The sequence below is a fragment of the Cydia fagiglandana genome, chromosome 8 (genome assembly GCF_963556715.1).
Source record: "Cydia fagiglandana chromosome 8, ilCydFagi1.1, whole genome shotgun sequence".
In the NCBI taxonomy this organism is placed as follows: domain Eukaryota; kingdom Metazoa; phylum Arthropoda; class Insecta; order Lepidoptera; family Tortricidae; genus Cydia; species Cydia fagiglandana.
Window position 1 is genome coordinate 5377341 of NC_085939.1, and position 23197 is coordinate 5400537.

Genomic DNA, 23197 nt, shown 5'->3' on the forward strand with positions numbered 1-23197 from the left:
TGCCTTATTAATACCAAAGGATCAAATTACGTAATTTCGGCTTGTATATTCATCATTAAATGAGGTAAATTTTACCTACCTATATGTAGCTATATATATTTTTGCCTAGTTTTCCACTTTTCATAAAGAACAAGAGCTTACTCATATATGTAATTGTTTAGAGATATATTTTAACATAAATAACTTGAAATTGAAAGTGTTTGTTTACATTAGTATTCTCAGTAGTACTGTACCTTCTGGTACATTCCTTGAATGATAATATTTTGGTAACAAATGACATGCCAGGCATGGGTAGGTAATAAGTCAAATTTTACCAATACAGGACAGTAATAATTCAAATCACGTTATTTACTCAGAAAGCACTATCTTCTTCTTCTCTTCTTCTATAAGCACTATGCAATGCACATATAGGTAATTAATAAAGAACTGTTACATAACTCATACAATTTTATATTACTTTTGTATATACGTATTACATATACATGAGACCGTCAACGTAAAAACGACCTTAATTACTTAATACGACATTTGGCCTACCTCGAACCTTTTTACATAAAATCATAATCATAATCCGTTTATCTCCTTCTCTGTTGCTCCAATACTGGAAAAACGATAGTGGTAGACCTTCCAAGAAATTACTTACATAAGTATAAAGATTAGTTGATTTCTAACCAAAACTTCACCATGGTATATGAAGTTACCATGGTTACCAGTACAATTTGACACTGGATTAACGGTTTAACCGGTTAACCCCGGGGTTTTTCAAACTCGAAGGGTAGGATGACACCTGTCATTGCAATACAATGCGAGATTTAGCATTTTTAAGTTATAAATTATATGGAAATCATAGGTGTCATCCCACCTTTCGAGTTTGAAATATATTACCTATAGTGTAATGGTGCAAGTCGCGCTAAGACAACTCTAACTTCTGCCTAAGTACTCCTACCTATCTTAAATCTTAATTTTAAGTCTTTCATAAATATTATAGCTATAACTTATTTGTCTCAGTCGAATTAGAAGGCACTCTTACATTAATCATCGTTTATCTTTGCGATAAATGATATACTCAATGGACCACAGCACAACGCAGAGCAGGCAACAGAAACTCATTGCGAAGAAACAGTAGCTGTAGCTTCCCGTTGCTTCATAGATTACACCTGAAAAAGAAACACCTTTTATGTTTAAGGAAATCTCATTGCAAGTACACCTTTAATTTAAGGGGCCCACCATAGACGAGGAATCCTCTAGACCGAGTTTAGAGCAATTATTTCATGCAACCGATGATGCCAAAAATGCGGGGGTGCGCGGGACTAGGTGAGCAAAGTCTCGTGCCGTGATTGGTCCGTTCAAAGACACGGACGTCACACAAAGACACTTTCGACTCGAACATGGAGTAAAATTATGCGTGGCAGAGGGGGTAGCGCGACTATGCTCAGTCTAGAAGATGTTTTGTTTGTGGGGCCCACTGATTACCAGTCCGCCGCACGATATCGGCCTGTCAGTTAAAAGCAAAATTTGACAGCTCCGAACAACTGACAGGCTGATATCGTCCGGCGAACTGGTAATTTGTGGGCCCTTTAGAGAAACACATTGCTATTATAGGTAGAGTTAGACCAAGAAAAGTCTTACAGTGCAAGTGTTATTTATACGTCCTAATTTCATAGAAGTTTGATGTTTAAAATAACACTTGCACTGCGTGTGCTATCAAAATCGTTGCAGACTCATCTTGGTCCAACTCTACGCAATGCAGCGCAATTAAAATGACATTTAAAGGGCAGTTTCATTCCCCTAGCTACACATATTCGCAAGTTACCAGGAGATTCCGCTCAGCAGTGGTGGTTGTAATGTTAAATTCACGGACCTATTAAGCCGACGCGTATTTAAACATTTAATTACAAATGTTTAATTAATTAGTACAATTAAAAAAAAACCTGTCGTCACGACCTTCTTATGCGTAACCTAATTTTGACCTTACCTTACCTTGATCTAATGATACACATACCTATTAATTTGCATTCATTGGGTGTTTAGATAAAGCATACATTCAGAACGTGTTCTAAATATTTACAAGTAGCCAGATGTTTCCAAATATTTACCAGAAATAAGTTTTTGGCAAAAATTTCATTTTTGGTACAAGCTTTTATCGCTGACTGTACTTTTCTTTCCACAGGCAATTAATGCTCATCGAGTCAATTCTAAAAACCCCAAACACAATTAGGTTTCGTTGTTTTATCACATAATTCCTAATGCCACCTCCGGTCTCCATCATCAGATCAGCTCGATGACACCATAATATTGCATTGTCACCTGACTTACGTATGTATGCAAAATTTCAGCTCAATCGGAAACCGAGAAGTGGATCAAATTTAACTTGCAAGATTTGAATACACACAGACAACGGTCGGGTGAAACTAAATAAAAACTTGTAAAATGCTCGCATTGGTTTGTTTTAGTAAGGGATTATCTCAGGATATGCCACTTGACACGATCATTCCCTGGATCATAATAAGCTGATTTAATGTACTAATCACGAGATTAACTCTTGGCTACCCCGCAAAAAGTGAGGGGAAAGGCGGTTTCGGCTCCGGCAGTCCAGTTTTCGCTCTGTTTCTACCTTTCTGCATTATTACTCAGGTCAAGTTTGGTATCATTTTGTATGAATTAAAGCCTAGGAATTAATTTATGGAATGATCGTTTCACCTTCTCATATAAAAAAATATATTTTTCTCACTATTTTGGCCTTCATAATCACGATGCGGTGTGGCGATTTTAACTAATTAAATAAGTAATAAAAAGTAGGAAGTCAAACTAGGCCCGTTTTGGTGGGCAGCCAAGAATTAATTTCGTGACTAGGGCGTTAGATCAGCTTAGTATGAATGAGTCAAGGTACAGTCGATCCAAGCGGCGTAGACTGAGTCAAAAGTGCCCCATACATGTCTTCTTTTCTCCATACATGTCTACTTCCCATAGCATGTCCGTAACTTTCGGGGAGGTTGATTTACCGATTAAAGGATCCGCCATGAGCATCAGCACGCCGGAGAAGATGATGTGCAGGCCAAGAGCGGCGGGGAAGCGGTCGGGGGGCGCGGCGGTGGCCAGCACCAGCGGGAACAGCACCTAACAGAACAGATCATACAAAATACCATACTGAGGGCCTACCGCGAACCACGTTCGACGTCTTGCCTCTCTGTCGCACTTGTAAATTCGCATGTAAGGGTGACAGGGAGGCAACACGTCGGGAGTCAACAATTGCTCTGCGTGTGCTACCAAAATCGTTGCAGACTTATCTTGGTCTAACTCTAAAAACCTATGAACCATCATGCAGTTAAGTAGTAGAACTGTAGTGAAAAAAATATGTATATTGTGTATGCATTTAGGAAATCTGTTATATATATTAATACTTTTTAGGGTTCCGTACCCAAAGGGTAAAACGGGACCCTATTACTGAGACTCCGCTGTCCGTCCGTCCGTCCGTCCGTCTGTCACCAGGCTGTATCTCACGAACCGTGATAGTGACAGTTGAAATTTTCACAGATGATGTATTTCTGTTGCCGCTATAACAACAAATACTAAAAACAGAATAAAATAAAGATTTAAATGGGGCTCCCATACATACAGAAAATTCACTCGTTCACAAAAGTCACATTTAGGTATAAAATTATACCTATACTCGCCACCTGCACGCAAAATTGAAACTTATATACCTACGTAACCGCGCACGAACCGTGAATCTTCCTTGCGCGCCACAGTTTTATGACCGAGCTGTGAGCGTCGGCACAGGGTTGAAACTTGACAAGTTTTTGTACCTATACCGACCGATTTATTATTTTTAAGATTAATATGTAGGAATTACTAACGTTGATTCTGTAAACATATTTTTTTTATCCGGAGATAGTATGTCTGATTCTTACGGAAGTAGGTAGATATGCCACAGCCGTATTCCTTTGAAAATATGTCGGTCAGTTCCTAATATTGTTTCTGGGCGACCAATAATCATTTTAAATTGGTCTAAAGCGCTTAAGTTTTATGCAAACAAAACGAATTAGTTGTCGAATTTGATTACTTAGTATTTATGTTATGTTTTAAAGTTTAAATTCACCTTTCAATATCGTCCGGAATTTAATAAAATGTTATTTCTGCAACCTTGTTCTTTAGACATCCGTAAACAGAACAATATCTTTTATAGGGATTAGATCGAGATATAGGTTTCGAAGCCATTGTGTATTTTCAAATTTGCGCGAGCGCCACGTGACACGACTATCGTGCGAGCCGAGCGGCACGCGGCAGCCCACTGCCATACGCCGCGCCGGCCAAATGTACCTAAACTGCGTAGTGATAGTGACACCCCCTGCCCATACAACAAACGTGATTTTTGACCAAAGTTAAGCAACGTCGGGAGTGGTCAGTACCTACTTGGATGGGTGACCGTTTTTTTTTGCTTTTTTTTTGCATTATGGTACGGAACCCTTCGTGCGCGAGTCCGACTCGCACTTGCCCGGTTTTGTTTTACCTGTACGGAGCAGCGCACCACGCCCGACGCCACCGTCACGCTGAACACCCACCAGAGATCGCTACCGCTCACCAACGCTGGAAACATTATAATAGGGTATTACACTGTATTTAAAATAAATTATTTTACACCATGTATGAAATAAAGCACCAGATAATTATTACAAAAACACAGATAGGAGTTATTTTTAAGCACAAGTTCTATTTAATAAATCGGATAGAAATACAAAAAGTAGGTGAGTTGACCGTGACGTCACGATGTAATGATTGTAAAAGATTAAGGATGACTTACGCTAGACCGGGCCGGGGCCGAGCCGGAGCTTCCGGCGCTTCACCTTCTATGAAAAGCACCACGTGATCACAGTCATAGAAAATGACTTAATGTCGGACGTCTCGGCCCGTACACGGTACGGTCTAGCGTGAGTCATTCTTTATGCAATGCACTCCATCTGTGTTTATTGGATTAAATTGTCCTTCTAATGTTTTTACATCGACAGGTATCATATTTTTCCTCAATGTACTAACTTGATTAAACAATAGACGATGATTCTTCATCGGAATAGGTAATTGGATAACGACCAGTTTAAATTCTTGCGTTTTCATTGTCAGAATTGTCTATTATAGTGGTCTATTATAATTGTGAAATGTTTCTTTCTCAAACAATGTACAGTCAGCAGCAGAAGTTGCTAAGCGGGCCAGGCCGCGTAGCCAAGATGCCAATCGCTTACGCTCCGTAGCGATCGAAACGCAACTGTCACTGTCACACTAATATGGAAGAGTGATAGAGAGACAGGCCGCGTAGCCAAGATGCCAATCGCTTACGCTCCGTAGCGATCGAAACGCAACTGTCACTGTCACACTAATATGGAAGAGTGATAGAGAGACAGAATGCTTTTCGTTGTCGAAGCGATAGCGATTGTAACCTTGGCTGGGCCGGTGTGTATTCAAAATTATCTTGACGAGACTTTATTGTTAAGAGTGTCAAGGTAATTTTGAACATCTCGCCCGCTTAGCAACTTCAGCTGCTGACTGTACGTAGCCAGTTAAGGCAATTCAAGTTCAGGTTCAACACGGTTAATTAAGCCTTTCTTCCAATGATAGATTTATCATCCGTTTTAGGGCTCATGAATTGAGATTGCGGTAGTTTCTGCGTCCTAGACCTAAATATTCCATTAATTGAAACCTATTTAATCATCCAATGACTTTGGAGTGTTGTAATATTCCATTCACAGATTTGTATGTAAAGATTTTTAATAGTTGTTTTATACTAGTAGTTAAAACGTGTTTTAATATTGAAAATACTAAAATGACAGTTCCATTGCTGCCCAATCATCCTGCTTTTGCAGATACGATTTTGAACAAAGCTTGGGTAACGATAATGCTGTTCTTTCACAGGTACCTAAGCCATGTGAAGAATATTATAAAACAAGAGATCGGTTGGACAAATTGGAGCAATCGAACTCTGGGATATAAAAAACAAGGATTATGAAAAAGCATTCATTGCATACTCAACTTACCAATTCGCAGTAATATCGTTATGCAAGTGCCACCAAAAAATAGCTTTCTGCTGTCTACAGCAACGAAGAAGGTGATTACGGCAAGAAGGAACCTTGCTAGTAAATCGGCAATGGCGCCCGCCATCACGCATGTTGCTACTTCCATCTGGAATAAATACCATAATTATATTCTAAGTTAGTTACGTAACTATTAATTCTTATACAGAGTGAAATTTAAACCACCGTTCATACTCTATACGTAGTGACTTTATAGGTCATACCAAAAAGAATAGATAGTATAGGGTCCTGTCATTGTCAATTTTGTAGTCACTGTACATTTACTGCCATCTATCGACACACGATTAAAACTTAAAATAAAATTGAAAATGTATAAAATAATCAAAATATGTTTACGGATAAATGATTCTTAATTTTTATTGTTCCATACTGACCCATGTTCTTTCACTGATATGTGTTAAAATCGTTAAATACCAAACAGTGTCGTTAACGCCATCTAGCCGAGAATAGGCCAAAGGTAATGGCGCCATCTATTCGAGAATGACTTTTCCTTGGCCGTCCGAGGCACGTTTTTCTCTTAGACTTTATTTATCTTATACGGAGTTATATATATCTCTGGTCATACTAAACAACTTTTATTAAGTATGGGGCCATTGCCAAATTTGTTTGTCCCGTAGAAATCAGCGGGCATTACATCATGTATGAAATAACGGCCAATTCTTTTTCGCGATTTCAGCATTGGTCCGAATGCGAAAGTATGTATGTCAGTTTCCTCTTCACGCTTAAGCCGTTAAACCGCTTTAGATGATATTTGACATGTTTGAGCAGTTTGAGTCCATAGTTAGAATATCTAGTTTTTATTACGGAAAAAAATACTATAACATTTGAAGATAAACGAGATAGTCTGAAAAAAAGGAGAGCACCGCAGCAATAATGATATATCTTCGCTAAAATAAAAACAGTACCTTGCTGAATCCATAAGAAAAGAGTAGCATGGGTTCCATAGCCAGGTAGGTTATATCCGAGACGAATGCGAACCCCAAGCCCAATAACGTACTCACGAAACGAGGATCTTTTAATAAATCTACTTCGACGTTTTCGCAGATCATTTTTCTGTAAACAATCATGACAATTTCAGACAAATTATATTCAACTTATAATTAAAATGTATACAAAACATATTAGGCCCACTTGCACCTTTCCGCTAACCCGGGATTAATCAGTTAAACCGTTAACCTAATGTCAAATTGTACTGGTAACCATGGTAACGCCAGGTTTGGCAAGGCAGGTGCAAGTGGGCCTTAGGGAGTAGCGACCCGCCCGACTTAACAGATTATACACCTAAACCTTCCTCAAGAATCACTCTATTGATAGGTGAAAACCGCATGAAAATCCGTTCAGTAGTTTTTCAGTTTATCGCAAGCAAACATACAAACACACAAACAGATAGACGTGGCGGGGGATTTTGTTTTATAACGTGTAGTGATTAGAAGTCTCAATATGCATCGAAGTTCACAGAAGACTTAAGGGTCAATTCTAGTTTTAATTATGCAATTTGATTCCCTTACGATACTGATCTAACAGTGTCATTAGTGTCGTTTTTGGTTGAATAAATGTCAATGTAGACACTGAGAGATTAGTGTCGTATCGGAATCATATCGCACAACTAAAACTCGAATAGGCCCGTTAATTTTAATTACCGAATTGAAAATCTTGACCGTTCTAATCTATCCCGCGAGCTTATCTTAATTACTATTAGAAGACGGTATCAAATAAAAAGCAACAGAGGCGTTTTTGTTGTCATGCGAATTTAATGTGACTGGCTTGTATGTGGTGGTAACAAACAACCACACATACAAGTCAATAATAATAAAATTGGGCACAAACCAAAGTAGTTAACTGATGCAAAAATAAGTATAAAATAAAAATTCTTGCATTATAAGTATTTGGGCGTTAAAAAGACTACTTTTTCAATCTCTTACAAATACAAAGTTGCATTTTTCATAATAAGTAATTTTAGAAGACGCGAACAGGCTATTACCTAGTGGTTTAGAAGTCTTAATTACTTATAAATATTTTGTTCGATTCATTCACTTCCGTTTAAGGTGATATTAACAATCAAGACCATATTCCATATCCATATTGATGACGAGTATAATGACGCGCGAGATTTATATATAATAAAATTCAATAAAATAATTAATACTCACATTATACTTTTCTGTATCGACTCATGACGCTTTGGTAGCTTCTCCTTTTCTTCACTGTCATCTGCTGGCAACATTTTTACGATTGCCTCGTCATTTTCATAATTTATTTTGGAAACATTAAGGACATCGCACTTTGACTTAAACTCTGGAAGTGTTAAATGACATCACAAATGATGGTTAAATGACAGTTAAGTACCGCTACCACAAGTTTAGACATTGACATATTCATTCACGTCTAAGTAACTTACTTTCTACGCATCTCGCTCGAAGTCGCATATTAGACGAAGCGAGATGTATAGAAAGTAATTTACGTAGACGTGAGCGAATAGTCAATGTCAACACTTGTGGTAGCGGTAAAGGTCGTAACAGTAACACAATAGGTTTGATTTTGTTAGTCTAAAGTTACAAGTTAGGTAGGACAGTGGATATTTTAGACGGTAAAAATGAAGGAAGTGTTATGACTTATGAAATAACAGACACACATACAATAAAATTAAGAGTTAATGTTAATATCATGAGAGTTATCGCTATATTGACAGGTAGTAATTAAACTAACCGCAGACATCAATATTTTAAAGAATAACTACCTATATGTATTGTCTAATTGATTTTGAATTCGTTGATATCAACAAAATAATTAACAACTCTTTCGGTATACAATATGTGTATTACTTATCTGTCACAAGTTTTAATATTATTAGATAGTAAGGTAAGGACCACTTATAAGAGCAATAGTTTGAATAATATAATACTTACTGATGAAATTACACATTATACAATTGTACGTAAGTGATTATAGTACCGACTATATTTTTCTACCTTATATGAATAAATTTATAGAGCTATAAAAAGGCACTTTACAGTACATATGGTCCTACTTTCCCGCACTAGTGCGGCAAACAGCACTTTCCGTGCGTATGTCAAAAGTTTAAAACGCCATATATATACTGTAAAACGTTGTAAGATACACGTGCGAATAAGTAATTCGCAACTCGTGTCGATTTAAAACACTCCCTTCGGTCGTGTTATATTTATCGCCAATCATTTCGAATTTCCTCTTTTCCGCACTTGTATCGTAAATAACTATTTTAATACGGAACATACCTGTTATGCTAGCCTCCGTGTTTTTAATCATGTGCCACTGAACTGGATGCATGACCAGCATGGCGAAGACTAGATGCAAATCCAGGGCCATGATGAGCGCCAGGGTCCACCGGAGCCCGTACTCCGCCAGCAGGTACGTGACCAGGATGGGGAAGGTGATGGAAGCTATGCTGCTCATGGTCTGGTTGGCGCTCATCATGGCTGTCCGTCTTTTTGTGAAATAACAATTGAATGCTGTGAAGCTAACGGGAATCATCATGCCGAATCCGGCTCCTGGAAATTTTAACAAGCTTTTTACATTATACACATATTTTTGTTTATATAAAAATCATTTCATGAAAATCCTTACCATTAATTTTACAATAACATTACGCCATCATTATACGAGTAATGACTGCCTACAGGGGCCAGAGGGCCGATTTTTGAACTTCGACCGCTCTATTTCGAGTATTTCGTTCAATAATATCTCCACTACTAGGCATTTAAATTCTAAGCTTAGAATAAATTTAAAAGTGGAAAAATATTGTCTTGGGTGAGACTTGAACTCACGGCCTCTGGTAGCATCGTTAGCAGACGTTTCTGCTTATTAAAAAAAAATCTACAAATAGAGTTGAAAACGAGTGGTCAATACCACTAGATTCCCAATTTATATCGCTCGTATTGTAATTAGTATTTTTTCGCCGTTTTCCACCGATTTTCGAGTGACTAAATCGAACGATCGAAATTCAAAAATCGGCCCCTAGACCTCTGTATCATAGGCAATCATTTGCCTATTTAAATAGTTATCGAATTTTTCGTTATTTTAATTTGTTATGGATATTATGATTAAATTATCATATTTATCATTCCCATAACATTGATAACAAAAAATTATTATCTTAATAGCCCCACGATCTTAAAAAATCTGTGTGATTTGTTAGTGATTGATAAGATACCTATTCTACGACATGTATTTTGTATGGTATACCTACCGAACTATTTGAATACCTACTTTGGATGCTACCCACTATATGACGCTGACTGTACATAAAGCAACTCGCGGTGTATTTCTTGCTTGCACATCAATAAATCGTTGGCATCATTTGAGTTTTACTAGCTGATGTGGCCTCTCCATATGCGAAGACTAAAACGGCGTATCATAATTCAATTATATGTTTATTCTCCTAGTTATAAATTACCTCTAATGACCCCGAACGTGAAAACAAGCTGATAGGTGCGCTGTACGAAAATAGTCAAGACATCTCCCAGCACGAAGAGTCCAGCTCCGATTAAGCCCACTTGTCTGAAGGAATACCTCTTTAGAGCTATGCCACTCAGGAATCCTGAAAACAACCATTACTTTAACTACTCCTTAATTTCCTGAATTTTAAATCCAACATATATATGAACATTACATTATACTATAACACTTTAAACTCTCGCGTTATGTACACATATTTAATTACACAAACGGGTCTACCGCGAGTAGCTGCAATTTCTTTGTCTACCCTAGTATTATGATAAACTAATTTCGGGTAGTTTAGTGGTGTTTTATTAGTGTCTCCGTTGACATTTGCTGAGATGTCAGTCTTACCGTGAGCACAGCTGGTGCAACTCAGCTGAAACTTCGGAATTTAAGGTAAAAACAATGAAATTACATCGCGGTAGACCCGTTTGTGTAATTAAATATGATTACATTATACTATAGAAGTATAGAATATTAATAGGTTAAGTTAGTAAATATTTTTTGCCGCGTTACAATGTAAAGTATATGTATACGTATACGTACACAGTAACCTGAAATTTAATAGTCTTGTATCATAATGCGTCTTGTTATCAGAAAAGATTAGACTTATGTTTGTTAGGATTTCGTACCCGAAGCGTACCACTATTATTTTATTACCCTCCACTATTTGACTATCTGTCAACGAGGTGTATTTAAAGAACCATAAAAGTTAATTTTGCACATAGTGTACGCATTAAACTATAATTATATGAATTAACTATCATATGGGGAACCAAACAAGTAATGTGACTTTTTCATGTTTGTTCTATCACTATAAAGGTTAAACATACAAACCTCATAATGACTATAAATAAATCGCACATGGCTCATTTTTCAATGTTTTTTAAATAACGAATACCTACCTACTTATATTTATGTTATTGAAATGTGATTCTAACCTAAATAATTTATGTTTTAAATTGGTATGTACCTAAATAAAAAGGATATTTTTCCGCGGATAGGTAGCAAAAATTTACTGTAGTTATTGATTATCTCTTCCTTTCCCATTGTCACTCATTGTAATAAATTGATACGAATCAATAAATCATACACACGGTCAATGAATGAAAATGTCTCACGCGCATCTACATGAGAATAGAGATCTATTAAATCTTGCAGCATCGGTCCTTTTGGTCCATTAGTGCCGATCAAACGATTTGTACTAAATAGGTCGCTCACAGTAATTGGGGTCAGTAACTTGATCCTAGACATTCGAGCTAGTTAAGATTAAGCCAAGAAAGTACTGCCGAAAGAAATTTCGTTAATTAATTGCAGGTCAAACGGCGGCCGAATAAAATTGTTCAATTCCAATCAATTTATTGAAACACTAGCGCCATATCATAATTTACGTTCACAATTAAATTGTAAGTATTAAGATTCCGTAAAATTTCTACGTTGCTCCAAATTAAGGAAATTTTGAATATATTCAAACTGCTCAATTGATGTATATCATGTATGTCTCACGATAGTTTAAATTCGAATATTCAAATGAAATGACATTAAGAATAACATCTTATCTAACATACCGGGTGTGGCCTGTAATATTCTAAGACGCAATGTATTGCGAATTTTGTTATGTTTAAGGCGTGACAAGCAACGTCGATCACAATGATATGGCGTAGCGATGGCGTCCATTGAAGGTAATATTTATTTGGTATGAAAAATAGGGAGTCTAAATACTTAATAATTGTTAAAAGTTGTTGAACAAAAGTGTCACCATTTGAGGAGTACAATCTATGTTTTAATTATTTGCTCATGTTACAGGCCACACCCGGTATAGTTATCGGTAAATCAACATTATGAAATATTCTATGTAATCTAATAGTAGATACCTTTAAACTTGCCATTCTTATTTATTTATATATACTTATATTTAGGGATCTTGAAAACGGCTCTAACAATTTCAATGAAATTTGCTAAATGGGGGTTTCGGGGTCGATAAATCTATCTAGCTAGGTGTTATCTCTGGGAAAACGCGCATTTTTGAGTTTTTATAATTACGTTTTAAGCAAAGCCCGATCTCTCAGATATTTTACTATAGGTACTTACACGATGATGATTAACGCAGCAATTAAAAATACAGAAATACTCGTAGAGTATAGTTGGACTTAGTGCTGGTTTTATGTCCCGAGCAATCAAAAGATAATGTAATCAAATCATGAGAAAGATTATGTACTTAATCAAATGATGAGCGTAGCGAGTGATTCTGATTTAAAATCTTTCGCGTAACGAGACCCTCGAAAGACACAAGGTGCAATGAATTTTGATATGGTGTGGCGGTATACCTACTATACTTATCAGATATAAACTACATACGTCCTTCGTAATCTAATGAACTGTTTTTAAAATGATGTGAGTATATTCTTTACCCATATTTACAAATTATGCAATACGAGTAGGTAATATACCCGTGCTATAAGTATGCTTAACTCAAAATGTTAATTATTCGATCCCTCGCAATGAAATAATATAATACCGGGTGTGGCCTGTAACACGAGCAAATAATTAAAACATAGATTGTACTCCTCAAACGATGACACTTTTGTTCAACAACTTTTAAAAATTATGAAGTATTTAGACTCCCTATTTTTCATACAAAAGAAATATTTATTTTCAATGGACGCCATCGCGACGCCGTATCATTGTGATTGACGTTGCTTGTCACGCCTTAAACATAACAAAATTCGCAATCCATTGCGTCTTAGAATAAACTTTAAAGTGTATTAAAAATCAAACCCAAAGGTTTTTTTAAGTCGCTGAACAAATGTTGGTTAGTAACTATGAGGAGTACAGCCTACAGTTTAATTTTTTGCTCATATTACAGGCCACACCCGGTATATTGTGGACATTTTACACCGATTGACCTAGCCCCAAACTAAGCATAGCTTGTACTATTAGGCGACGATATAAACATACTTACATAGATAAATACATACTAACAACAACCATGACTCAAGAAAAAATATCTGTGTTCTTCACATAAATAAATGCCCATACCGGGATTCGAACCCAGGACCATCGGCTTCGCAGGCAGGGTAGGCCAGACCGGTCGCCAAAAAATTAATGCAAAGCTGTAAAGCCTCTCAGAGTGTAAAGTGCAGTAAAGAACTTTTGCCCCCGCTTTAACGCTATTGGAGAATATCTATTTGGAAAATATCTGTTATTATAATTAATTTGCTTGTGTTCAAATCAAAATATAAAAAAACATGCGTGCCTCAAATTTTTACGAACAGCCTGACCGGTTTGACCGACCATAAAGCGGATTGCATCAACCTATTTTGCAGTGACCGCAACCTAAAAATGCACTTTGCATAATGACTAGGCAAGTTCGCTGACCGGGTATAAATAGATATTAATAGTGATTAAACTTACCTTTTTACTAATATACCTAATTTTAATAGTAATAGGTGTATTATAATTTTAATAACAGGTTATGAATTAGATCAAATCCATATCTGATCCAGATCTAATTCATTATCATAACGTGTTATTAAAATTAAAATACGCATATTACTGTTGAAATTATGTTACATCATTCAAGAGTAAAACTTATTTTATACCTGATATCGACAGAGCTCCATTGTATACCCCAATGACTAGAGGAAGGCCACTCGCACTGCCTTGCTCGATGAAAAAATTGTGAAATAAAATACCAAACGCGTTCGATGATCCAAAACCTAACATCTGAAACAAACCGAATTGGTGTTGATTACAAACCAAGTGCAGTTTAAATTAGATTACATTATCAATCACTCAATATCATCGTTATTGCTTAGGAATATCAAGGGCAACTTACACCATTCACTAACCTGGGGTGATCCAGTTAAACCTGGAGTTACCATGGCTACCAGTACAATTTGACGTTGGGTTAACGGTTTATCCGGTTAACCCCGGGTTAGTGGGATGGTGCAAGTGGTGCAAATGATTAGATTACATATTGCTTGTATTTTAATACATACTTAAAGATATAGGTAGGTAGATCGACTCATATAGACACTGTTTTTATTTTCATTGCATCTGCAATGAAATACGATAAATAATAAAGCAATGAATAATAAACTCGTCACAATTCCGATCAAAAATTGCAAATCCAATACTGAAAATATGTTTTGTAAGGAGTTTGCTGATTGACAAAACAATACAGAGGGCAAATCGATTATTAGGTTACGTATAATCGATCGATTAACAGGTATTGTGTAGACGCCTATTTCACCATGACAATTAACACCTGACACTGACCATTTTCTGTGATTTCCGTGTGGGTAAAAGTAAGGACAATACTCGGCGCGCTCATTCTTTCTTCCGTGATCCCACCAAAAACATTTTCATGTAAAATGTTGCCAAAGCGAGACCATACGGCACGCAATGTTAAAAAGTTATCGGATTTCATGTAGAGCCAAGCTTCTTACTCTTCTACACGACACGCCCTAACTCTACTAGCCCTAACTTTACAAACTCTACACCTTAGTCAAAATATCTGGCTTGGCGATTAAGTCTCGATTTGGTTTTAAATACATTATAAACAAGAATAAGTTTTTGGCAAAAATTTCACTTTTGGTACTAGCTTTTATCGCTGACTGTATATACTTTTCTTTCCACAGGCAACTAATGCTCATCGAGACGATTCTAAAAACCCCAAACACAATTAGGTTTCGTTGTTTTATTGCATAGTTCCTATGGCCACCTCCGGTCTCCATCATCAGATCAGCTCGATGACACGATAATATTGCATTGTCACCCGACTTACGTATGTATGCAAAATTTCAGCTCAATCAGAAACCGGGAAGTGGATCAAATTTAACTTGCAAGATTTGATTACACACAGACAACGGTCAGGTGAAACTAAATAAAAGCTAGTAAAATGGAATATGATATGCCTCTAGATATGCATCTATCGGTGTAATTTTGAAGTCTGGAAACAAAAGATAAATATCCAATTTGATTAGATTTGACATGCTACTCAAACTGTAAAAATTAATTCTGTGAACTAAATTGGCAGTTTGAGTATCGTGTCAAATCTAATCAAATAGAATATTTATCTTTTGTTTTCAGACATCAAAATTACAGTGTCACCGGAGCATTTTTTAACTTAAATAAATAGCACTCATAGTATAATGCTTTTTTATTATTATTTTTATACACACTGCGCTTTTCGTGTATATGTCAAAAGTTTAAAGGGCCATAAATATGTACTGTAAAACGTTGTACGATACACGTGCGAATAAGTAATTCGCAACATTTTCTCTTTTCCGCACTTCTATCGTAAATGACTATTCCGCTCGACTTGGCCTCTAGTGCATTCTATAAATATGTGGACTAGGTCTCCTATTCTGTTACAATGCTCAGACAATAGTACAATGTTTTGTTTTATGTTTTTTGTTTGCTTGCTTTTTATCCAAGACAATGACAGACAATTTTACTCGTATTTAACTTCTTATCTACATTCGCGTGTATGCAATAAATTTATTAACTATCATCTTTAACTTTATGAGGCTGAGATAAAATAAATATTTATATTTTTCCATCTACTCGTGTGTAAAGCTGTAACGCCCAAGCTAACATGTAGAGTCCGTTTCAACAATTTAATGGATTTCACATTAAAAGCCACATCAAAAGTGCCGATAAAATGTGACAAATAGCGACATATTGCGTATGTGTATCTGTCACTGTAAAAGCCCGAAGTACGGCAAAACCTAGGATTTACCGGTAAAACCTAGGTTTTACCGATGCCGATCGGTAAAAGCCCGAAATGTTAAATCTTACTAGTTTACTTCGGGCTTTTACCAACACCGATATGGTAAATCCTAGGTCTTACTACGGCGACCGGTAAAGTTTGAATCATGCATTGATTCTCAACCCCTCCCGCTCAAATCCCCGTACACAGCACCGCATGCGCCGTTACGTGGGTTAGGTTAGGTTTGAACTGCGATCCTCACAGAACCGAACAAAAGTGGGTTAGGTTAGGTTAGAACTACGAGCCTTACAGAAACGAAATGCTACTAGAAAAGTGGGTGGTTTTACCTCCTTTTCTACATAGTGCACCATCTAGCATAATCTTTCATCGGGCCCCATAGAAGTCGATTTTTTTTTTTCTTAAATATTATCATCTAATAATCTCAAGAATCAGTGCATGATTCAAACTTTACCGGTCGCCGTGGTAAGACCTAGGATTTACCATATCGGTGTTGGTAAAAGCCCGAAGTAAACTAGTAAGATTTAACATTTCGGGCTTTCATCGATCTGCATCGGTAAAAACTAGGATTTACCGGTAAGAACTATACTTCGTTTTTTTTAGCATTAGAAATAAGGTAAACAATCTTGATGTGTCTTTTTATTGAAAAACACGTTTAAAAAATAAGTCACGGCAAATATGTAAAAATTATGAATCTAATACGATCATTTATATTCTTCTGCTTTCATAAGTAATAGTAACTGATTTTTAAAAAGCGTATTTCAATTAAAAGACATGTCAAGATCGCTTACCTTCTTGCAAGTTCTTTCTAATGCTAAAAAAAACGAACTATAAGTTTTGCCGTACTTCGGGCTTTTACAGTAACATATCCATTGAATCTGTATGAGGCATGGTAAGGCAGTAAAACGAAGAGTATTCAGATCTTTCAGATACAACAACCCAGAGAGAAAATGCGTCAATATGGCTTCAGAACCGAAGCAGGCGTGACTCACTCCGCGATTTCGTCGCTTTGCTACAGGTAGCTAAAAGTACATCCGTTCCACCCCAATTTTAAGATTAAGATTAATCATGTATACTTGTCAAAAACTTACAGGTGCAAAACTTGTTATCAACTGATATCTGATGGTGATGACGGATGTTTAATAACTTATCATATCGGGTCGTCTTATCCTACCTATTTACTTCCTTTTTCTATCTGTGCCGATCTATGATTTTTAAAGTTAGACCAAGAAAAGTCTGCAGCGATTTTGATAGCCCACGCAGTGTGTTACTTTAAACGTCAAGCTTCTATGTAATTATGACATAAAATAACATTTGCACTTCGTGGGCTATCAAAATCGCTGCAGACTTTTCTTGGACTAGCTCTATATATCCGTCGCATCACTGAGATTAAGATAACTAGCTGTTACCTGCGACTGCGTTCGCGTGGATTTTTATGTAGGTTGTTGTAATTCTACATTTAATTATAATACGCGCTTGCATTTCGCTCGTACTTGCTTGCATACATGTATTTTCGCGAGCGGGACGCACGGGCGAATGATAGCAAAATGACTTCATTTTGATGCCAAAATGTGAGTTTGAATTGGCCTCTTGCATATTTTATTTATATTTTCTTTACTTCTAAAATTAATTTATTTAGAGAGCTTTTATTAGAGTAATGTGTTAATAATAACATTTATTTATACCGAAATAAGGAGTACCTAATGATGAACTAATTACCATTAAATTAAAAATTTATTTAAGTAGCGTTATGTACCAATGCTTACGCCAATTCTTGGCATTAGTTGTAAAGCTAACCCCAGTCTCTTATGAACCGTGGCAAAGCCGGGTCAGTGCTAGGAAGTGATGTTGTAATTTATTTAGCTTAATCCAAAACATTTAAACTACTTATATATATGTGGCCAAAATGTCAAACTTGTACCTTTAGGTGAGTAAAAAATTAGTTTGCAAACAGTTTTACCTATTTCAAACACTGGTGGAATGCCGAAAAATGTTTTGAAACATTACATTATAGGTACACTTGAGAAGAAAAGAGGGACTGCCTTAGTTTTTAACCTAAGATACTTACATACATATAGCCCGGCTAATAGTGGAAGTGCTAATTAAATGTTATGTTTTCATAGGAATTTCAAGTTGTGGTGGTACAACTACACTTTGTCATTGTCACTGATAACGCTGCCAACTTTCAGATATTCGTTGGTACAATAAAAAAAGCCTTATTACACCATAATAAAAAGTACAATTTCAGCGAAATAAAATAAAAAGATTATCATCATTAAATTCCTCTCGTGACGTCAATATGACGTTGCATACCTACTTTACATTTCTACTAAGTTTGATACGCAAAAATCGACCAATTCCGAGTGAGAGTAATTTTTTTAATCGACTTAGTTGCAGGTTAATGAGAATGGTTTCTGTATTTTTAACCGACGTCAAAATTTCAAAAGGAAGAGGTTCTGAATTCGGTTGAATAATTTTATTTTTTGAAGTTTGTCAGAACTCGGTAATTTCTGAACTAATTTCGATTTTATTTGTATTGATTACATTACAAAAAAAACTGGTCAAGTACGAGTCGGACTCGCGTTTCAAGGGTTCCGTATTTCACACAATTTTCAACATTCTTTTTTGTACGTGAAACGTGACGTGAGTGAAACTTCTTGAAAAACCCGAATGGGTCAATCAAAAACCAGATGTAACATGAAGTTTTCTGGCGTGGTGGTTTACATCTCTACATCTCTGAAGATTAAATGCCGAACAATAGTACAAGTGTCCGACGCGACGGGTCGCGCTTCCTACAACTTGCGAAGGCCGAAGAGAGATAATACGTAGGTATTCCAAATCCACCAATCACAATGGTGGTAGTGTGGGCAAAAAATAAGTGTATTCCCATAGCCAGGAAGGTTTTGGGATTATACTGAGCAACTTTTAGTATGGGGCCAACCCCGAATTCGCGAAAAAAGAAGTATCCTCCCATAGAAACGGACCAGCCAAAATGTATGAAACAGCCAAATTTTTCTTCGCGATTTCAGGGTTGCACGTTGGCAAGGAATACACTTAGTTATATTTTTTACCCACCCTGTATAACCTAGTGCTTTTTAAAACACGTAACAATAGTAACCTAATCAATCAGTACAGTCAGCAGCAGAAGTTGCTAAGCGGGCGAGTGGTTTTAAATGATCTGGACGCGACTTTATAGTTAAGACAATAAGAGCATGTCAAGGTAATTTTGAACACCTCGCCCGCTTAGCAACTTCTGCTGTTGACTGTACTACAAGTACCATTGCGGCTATGTGCCAGATACAGCCTAGTCGCATTTTTTGTCTTCAGTCCGACTCACGCTTGAAGCTAAAGGCACGCCTCTTTGGGACGCTTCGGGCCTTCGGCCTTATGCGGATATCGGCCTAGGTCCTTCGCAATACCTGTCTACATCACGTTTCACTTAAACCATTGCGGCTGTGTCCCTAAAAAACGTTAACCGCATTTTTGTTCTTAAATCCGACTCACGCTTGACTCTAGATTTCTAATAGGTTTTCCTGTCATCTTTAGGTAAAGGACTATTTTGTGTATTTTTTTTAGAATTTTAGACCCAGTAGTTTCGGAGATAGAGGGGGGGGAATGGTCATTTTTTGTCTATTTTCTTGAATAACTTCTAAACTTTTTATCGTAAATTTATAAGTAAAATATATTTGAGATTCTCAAAATGAGTTCTTTCGTTTGATTTGTAACACGATATAGTTTTCAAAACTTTGTTTTTTAATTTTATCGTTTACCCCCCAAAAGTAGCCCCTATGTTTAAAATTCATTTGTTGACGTTACATATCCGTCTTTGGGTCACAGACTTACATATGTGTACCAAATTTCAACTTAATTGGTGCGGTAGTTTCGGAGCAAATTGGCTGTGACAGACGGACAGACGGACAGACAGACGCACGAGTGATCCTATAAGGGTTCCGTTTTTTCCTTTTGAGGTACGGAACCCTAAAAACAGACAGATTCCATTTTAACAAAATCTAGTTATAACGATGGGATTCATTGGGAATCGAGGGAACTTCTCAAATCTTATTTCTTAAAACACTCGGCTTGTGTTTTTTTTTTCATCTGAAAACCAAGCATTTGCATTTGAACGGTGTTCAGTACCGTCTTTACCGTAAGGGCACCCTCAGGGGGCACCGAAGGACAAACAGTAACAGTATATTTCATTACCCATAATATTATAAATAAATAGGTCATAGTAGAAAAATGTTTCTTTACTTTGCAAAAGGGCCCCATAATTCTTATGTGCCCAAGGGCCCCAGCGTAGTTTACGACGGCCCTGACGGTATTCGGTGAAATGGAATTGCTCATGTAGACCAGAGGGGCTACCGCGAAAACCGAAATTCGCAAATTGCGGGGATTTTTCTCTGTCACTCTAATTACGCCGTCATTGGAGTAAAAGAGAAAGATCCCCGCAATTTGCGAACTTCGATTTTCGCGGTTATAGCCCAGAATGGAAATCCTCTACGACAAGTTTTTTTTAGGTCTTGGGGCTACATATATAATATAGAATTAATGGAATTTCAAACTGTGTTGTGAAGTCGGTGTTTTCTATTTAGTAATAATTGTTATTTTCATCAAAATGTTTGTCCCAGTAGGGTTTTAGCAATATGATAGGAGAAATGGTTGGAAAATTTAGCCCATTTTCTTAAATAAGTACTTTACAAATTTTTCATCTTAAACATATAGTTCAATTTAAAGAACATTCAGGAAAACAGATTCTTATAATTCTTATCAAAGTACTCACTAAAACCAAAAATATTTAAACTGTATTAATATCTAAGGTTTCCCAAATTAAGCAACTGAAGAAGTTGACGCCTTACGTTCAACTTTTGAGAACCGAAGTCACCGTATAATGTGCGAAGCCGTAGAGCGCCATGCCATACTTAAGTTGTAATATTTTTTTTATTTTACAGATCTTATAAAATCAATGAATCTTTGCTAAAATTTAATGCAAAGGCAAAATGCTACATGTAAGTAGCATAAAAATTAACGAATAGGAACAATGTATAAAATTATGTACGTACCTATTCAATATACATAAATTTTAACGGTACTTATCTGAATCAAGGAATTAAAAAATAAATTTGACAGAAAAAATATTACATAGGTTAATACAAGAAAACACAGAAACGAATGTTAGTTTCTGTGCTGTAAAATTATTATTTTTAAACCAAAACCCCCGAGTACCCGAGTATATCTCCTCACTATATTATTGCTGTCTTAAAATAATTAATGTTTTCTTAATTTCCAGTAGAATGAGGTCATTTTTATTTATACTCGTATACTAATTTCCGCGAGTAGGTAAATAAATTCTGTTTACAAATACTTACAAAAGTAAATCCTACGCCGAGACACACAACGTAGCCCCAGCCACCATCCGGGGGAACCATATCCCTCTTGCAGTTTTTCTTCCCATTCCCCTCGATATGCGCGAAAGCCTCATCCATGCTTATTTAACACGTGAACGCGTTCGATAATTTTGTGCTGATCTAAGTTAATTGTGCGACGAATAATTCGCGTTTTAGCTGTAGGCACTTAAAACATTATCAGCGGACTAGTAGATTTTTCCGAGGCAGCATTTTACGATGAGACAAACACACGCACGTCCTCGCTTTACTGTCACTGCCACCACATTAACTATTTTCGAAGGCACCGGTGTCGTGAATGGGACTAATTACATAGAGATTTAGATTTCGTTCAAATTGTCTGAAAGCATTGTCTTAGATATGATACGCCTTAACGTCTCGTTCGTCTTAATACTTTAATTAATGGATTAACGGTCGTTTAATTAATGTTATGTAAACGCTTCGGGGGCATTAAGCGTTTTGTAAAAATAATGGTTTGTTTGTTTACAAGCTAGATATCATTACAATTACAGATCACTGCGACGTAACATTTTACCAATAAACTTAACTTATATATTTACACTAAAAGAAAGTTCGTTATCATTATCAGGTGAAACTTGGTTGGTACCTACTTCGTTATTAATATTCAATTAATAAATTAATCCGCTTGTGTTTATTTTATAATTAATTGTGCTTTATGTTACGGTTTTATCGGAATGTGTAGCAATAAAGAAGGTAACCTTAACACTATGCAGATAGAAGTTCATTGGCAAGTTGTTTACGCCTCCATCGATGACGCTGAAGCAGTTTTGAGTAGTTTTACTTACTGAGGAAATACTTCGACTTAATTCCGTAAACAAATATTATGTAACATTTAATATAGGCCATTAAATGGCGTCATCATTTATCTCGGCTTGTTAGTAAAATTCTGCCTTCAGCTTCTCGTCTATTACGCCCTTTTTCTGCTTTATCTTGTCCGGGGCCAGATAAATTATCTAATTGTATTCCTCTCACGTGTTTAACTGAATAACTGCCTTATCCCAAGAATCTGCATAAGGCCCTCGACTGACAGCAGATGACGGCCGACAGGCCACCGGCCGGCTATCTGATAATGTGTGTGTAAATTGGCCTGCAGGCCACGGACTGTCCGGCAGATATCTGTCGACGATGACCGGAATCGAAAAGCCGTAGTCCGAATAACCGTCAGTCCAAAATCTGAAATAGAACTGTTAATGTGTGGCCTGCTGCGATTAACTGACAGGCTAATATCGTCCGGCGAACTTTCAATTTGTAGGGACCTGTCAAAATTATATCAGACTATTGCCGGCGGGCGGCCGTACGGTGGGAAACTGACGACTCGTCTGTAGTCGCACAGGTGGAAGCAGACCATTGCCGGCCGGCAATAATCGCTTATGTTTGTGGACGTTATTGGTCTAGGACGGCAGGCCGGCCGATAAGGCCAGAGACTGCAGGCGGACTGGTAATCAGTGGGCCCCTTAAGAACTAACTTTTACAAAAAATAC

The 23197-nt window shown here is 36.8% G+C and overlaps 1 protein-coding gene across 2 annotated transcripts; it reads right to left on the minus strand.

The window, feature by feature from the left end:
* Positions 1-916: 916 nt before the first annotated feature.
* Positions 917-21976, minus strand: LOC134666548 (monocarboxylate transporter 6-like). Of its 2 annotated transcripts, none has more exons than XM_063523745.1 (10): positions 21660-21976; positions 14162-14285; positions 10516-10659; positions 9338-9610; positions 8234-8294; positions 6989-7136; positions 6027-6171; positions 4511-4587; positions 3003-3117; positions 917-1157 (listed from the first exon to the last, which is right to left on the minus strand). In XM_063523745.1, the coding sequence occupies exons 1-10, from the start codon at positions 21774-21776 to the stop codon at positions 1036-1038; spliced, it is 1326 nt and encodes a 441-aa protein (XP_063379815.1). In that variant the 5' UTR covers positions 21777-21976; the 3' UTR covers positions 917-1035. The 2 variants fall into 2 exon arrangements, with proteins under 2 accessions (XP_063379815.1, XP_063379814.1); XM_063523744.1 differs by having other exon boundaries at positions 919-1157; positions 8234-8378; positions 21660-21975.
* Between the last annotated feature and the right edge of the window lie 1221 nt (positions 21977-23197).

Excerpts from the sequence above, each read along its gene's own strand:
- LOC134666548 (XM_063523744.1), bottom strand. The coding sequence starts at position 21,776 with ATGGATGAGGCTTTCGCGCATATCGAGGGGAATGGGAAGAAAAACTGC. Across the intron at positions 7,137-8,233 it reads TCGATACAGAAAAGTATAAT|AAAAATGATCTGCGAAAACG; the intron begins GTGAGTATTAAT and ends GATTGTTTACAG. Across the intron at positions 4,588-6,026 it reads AACGATATTACTGCGAATTG|CGTTGGTGAGCGGTAGCGAT; the intron begins GTAAGTTGAGTA and ends TAATGTTTCCAG.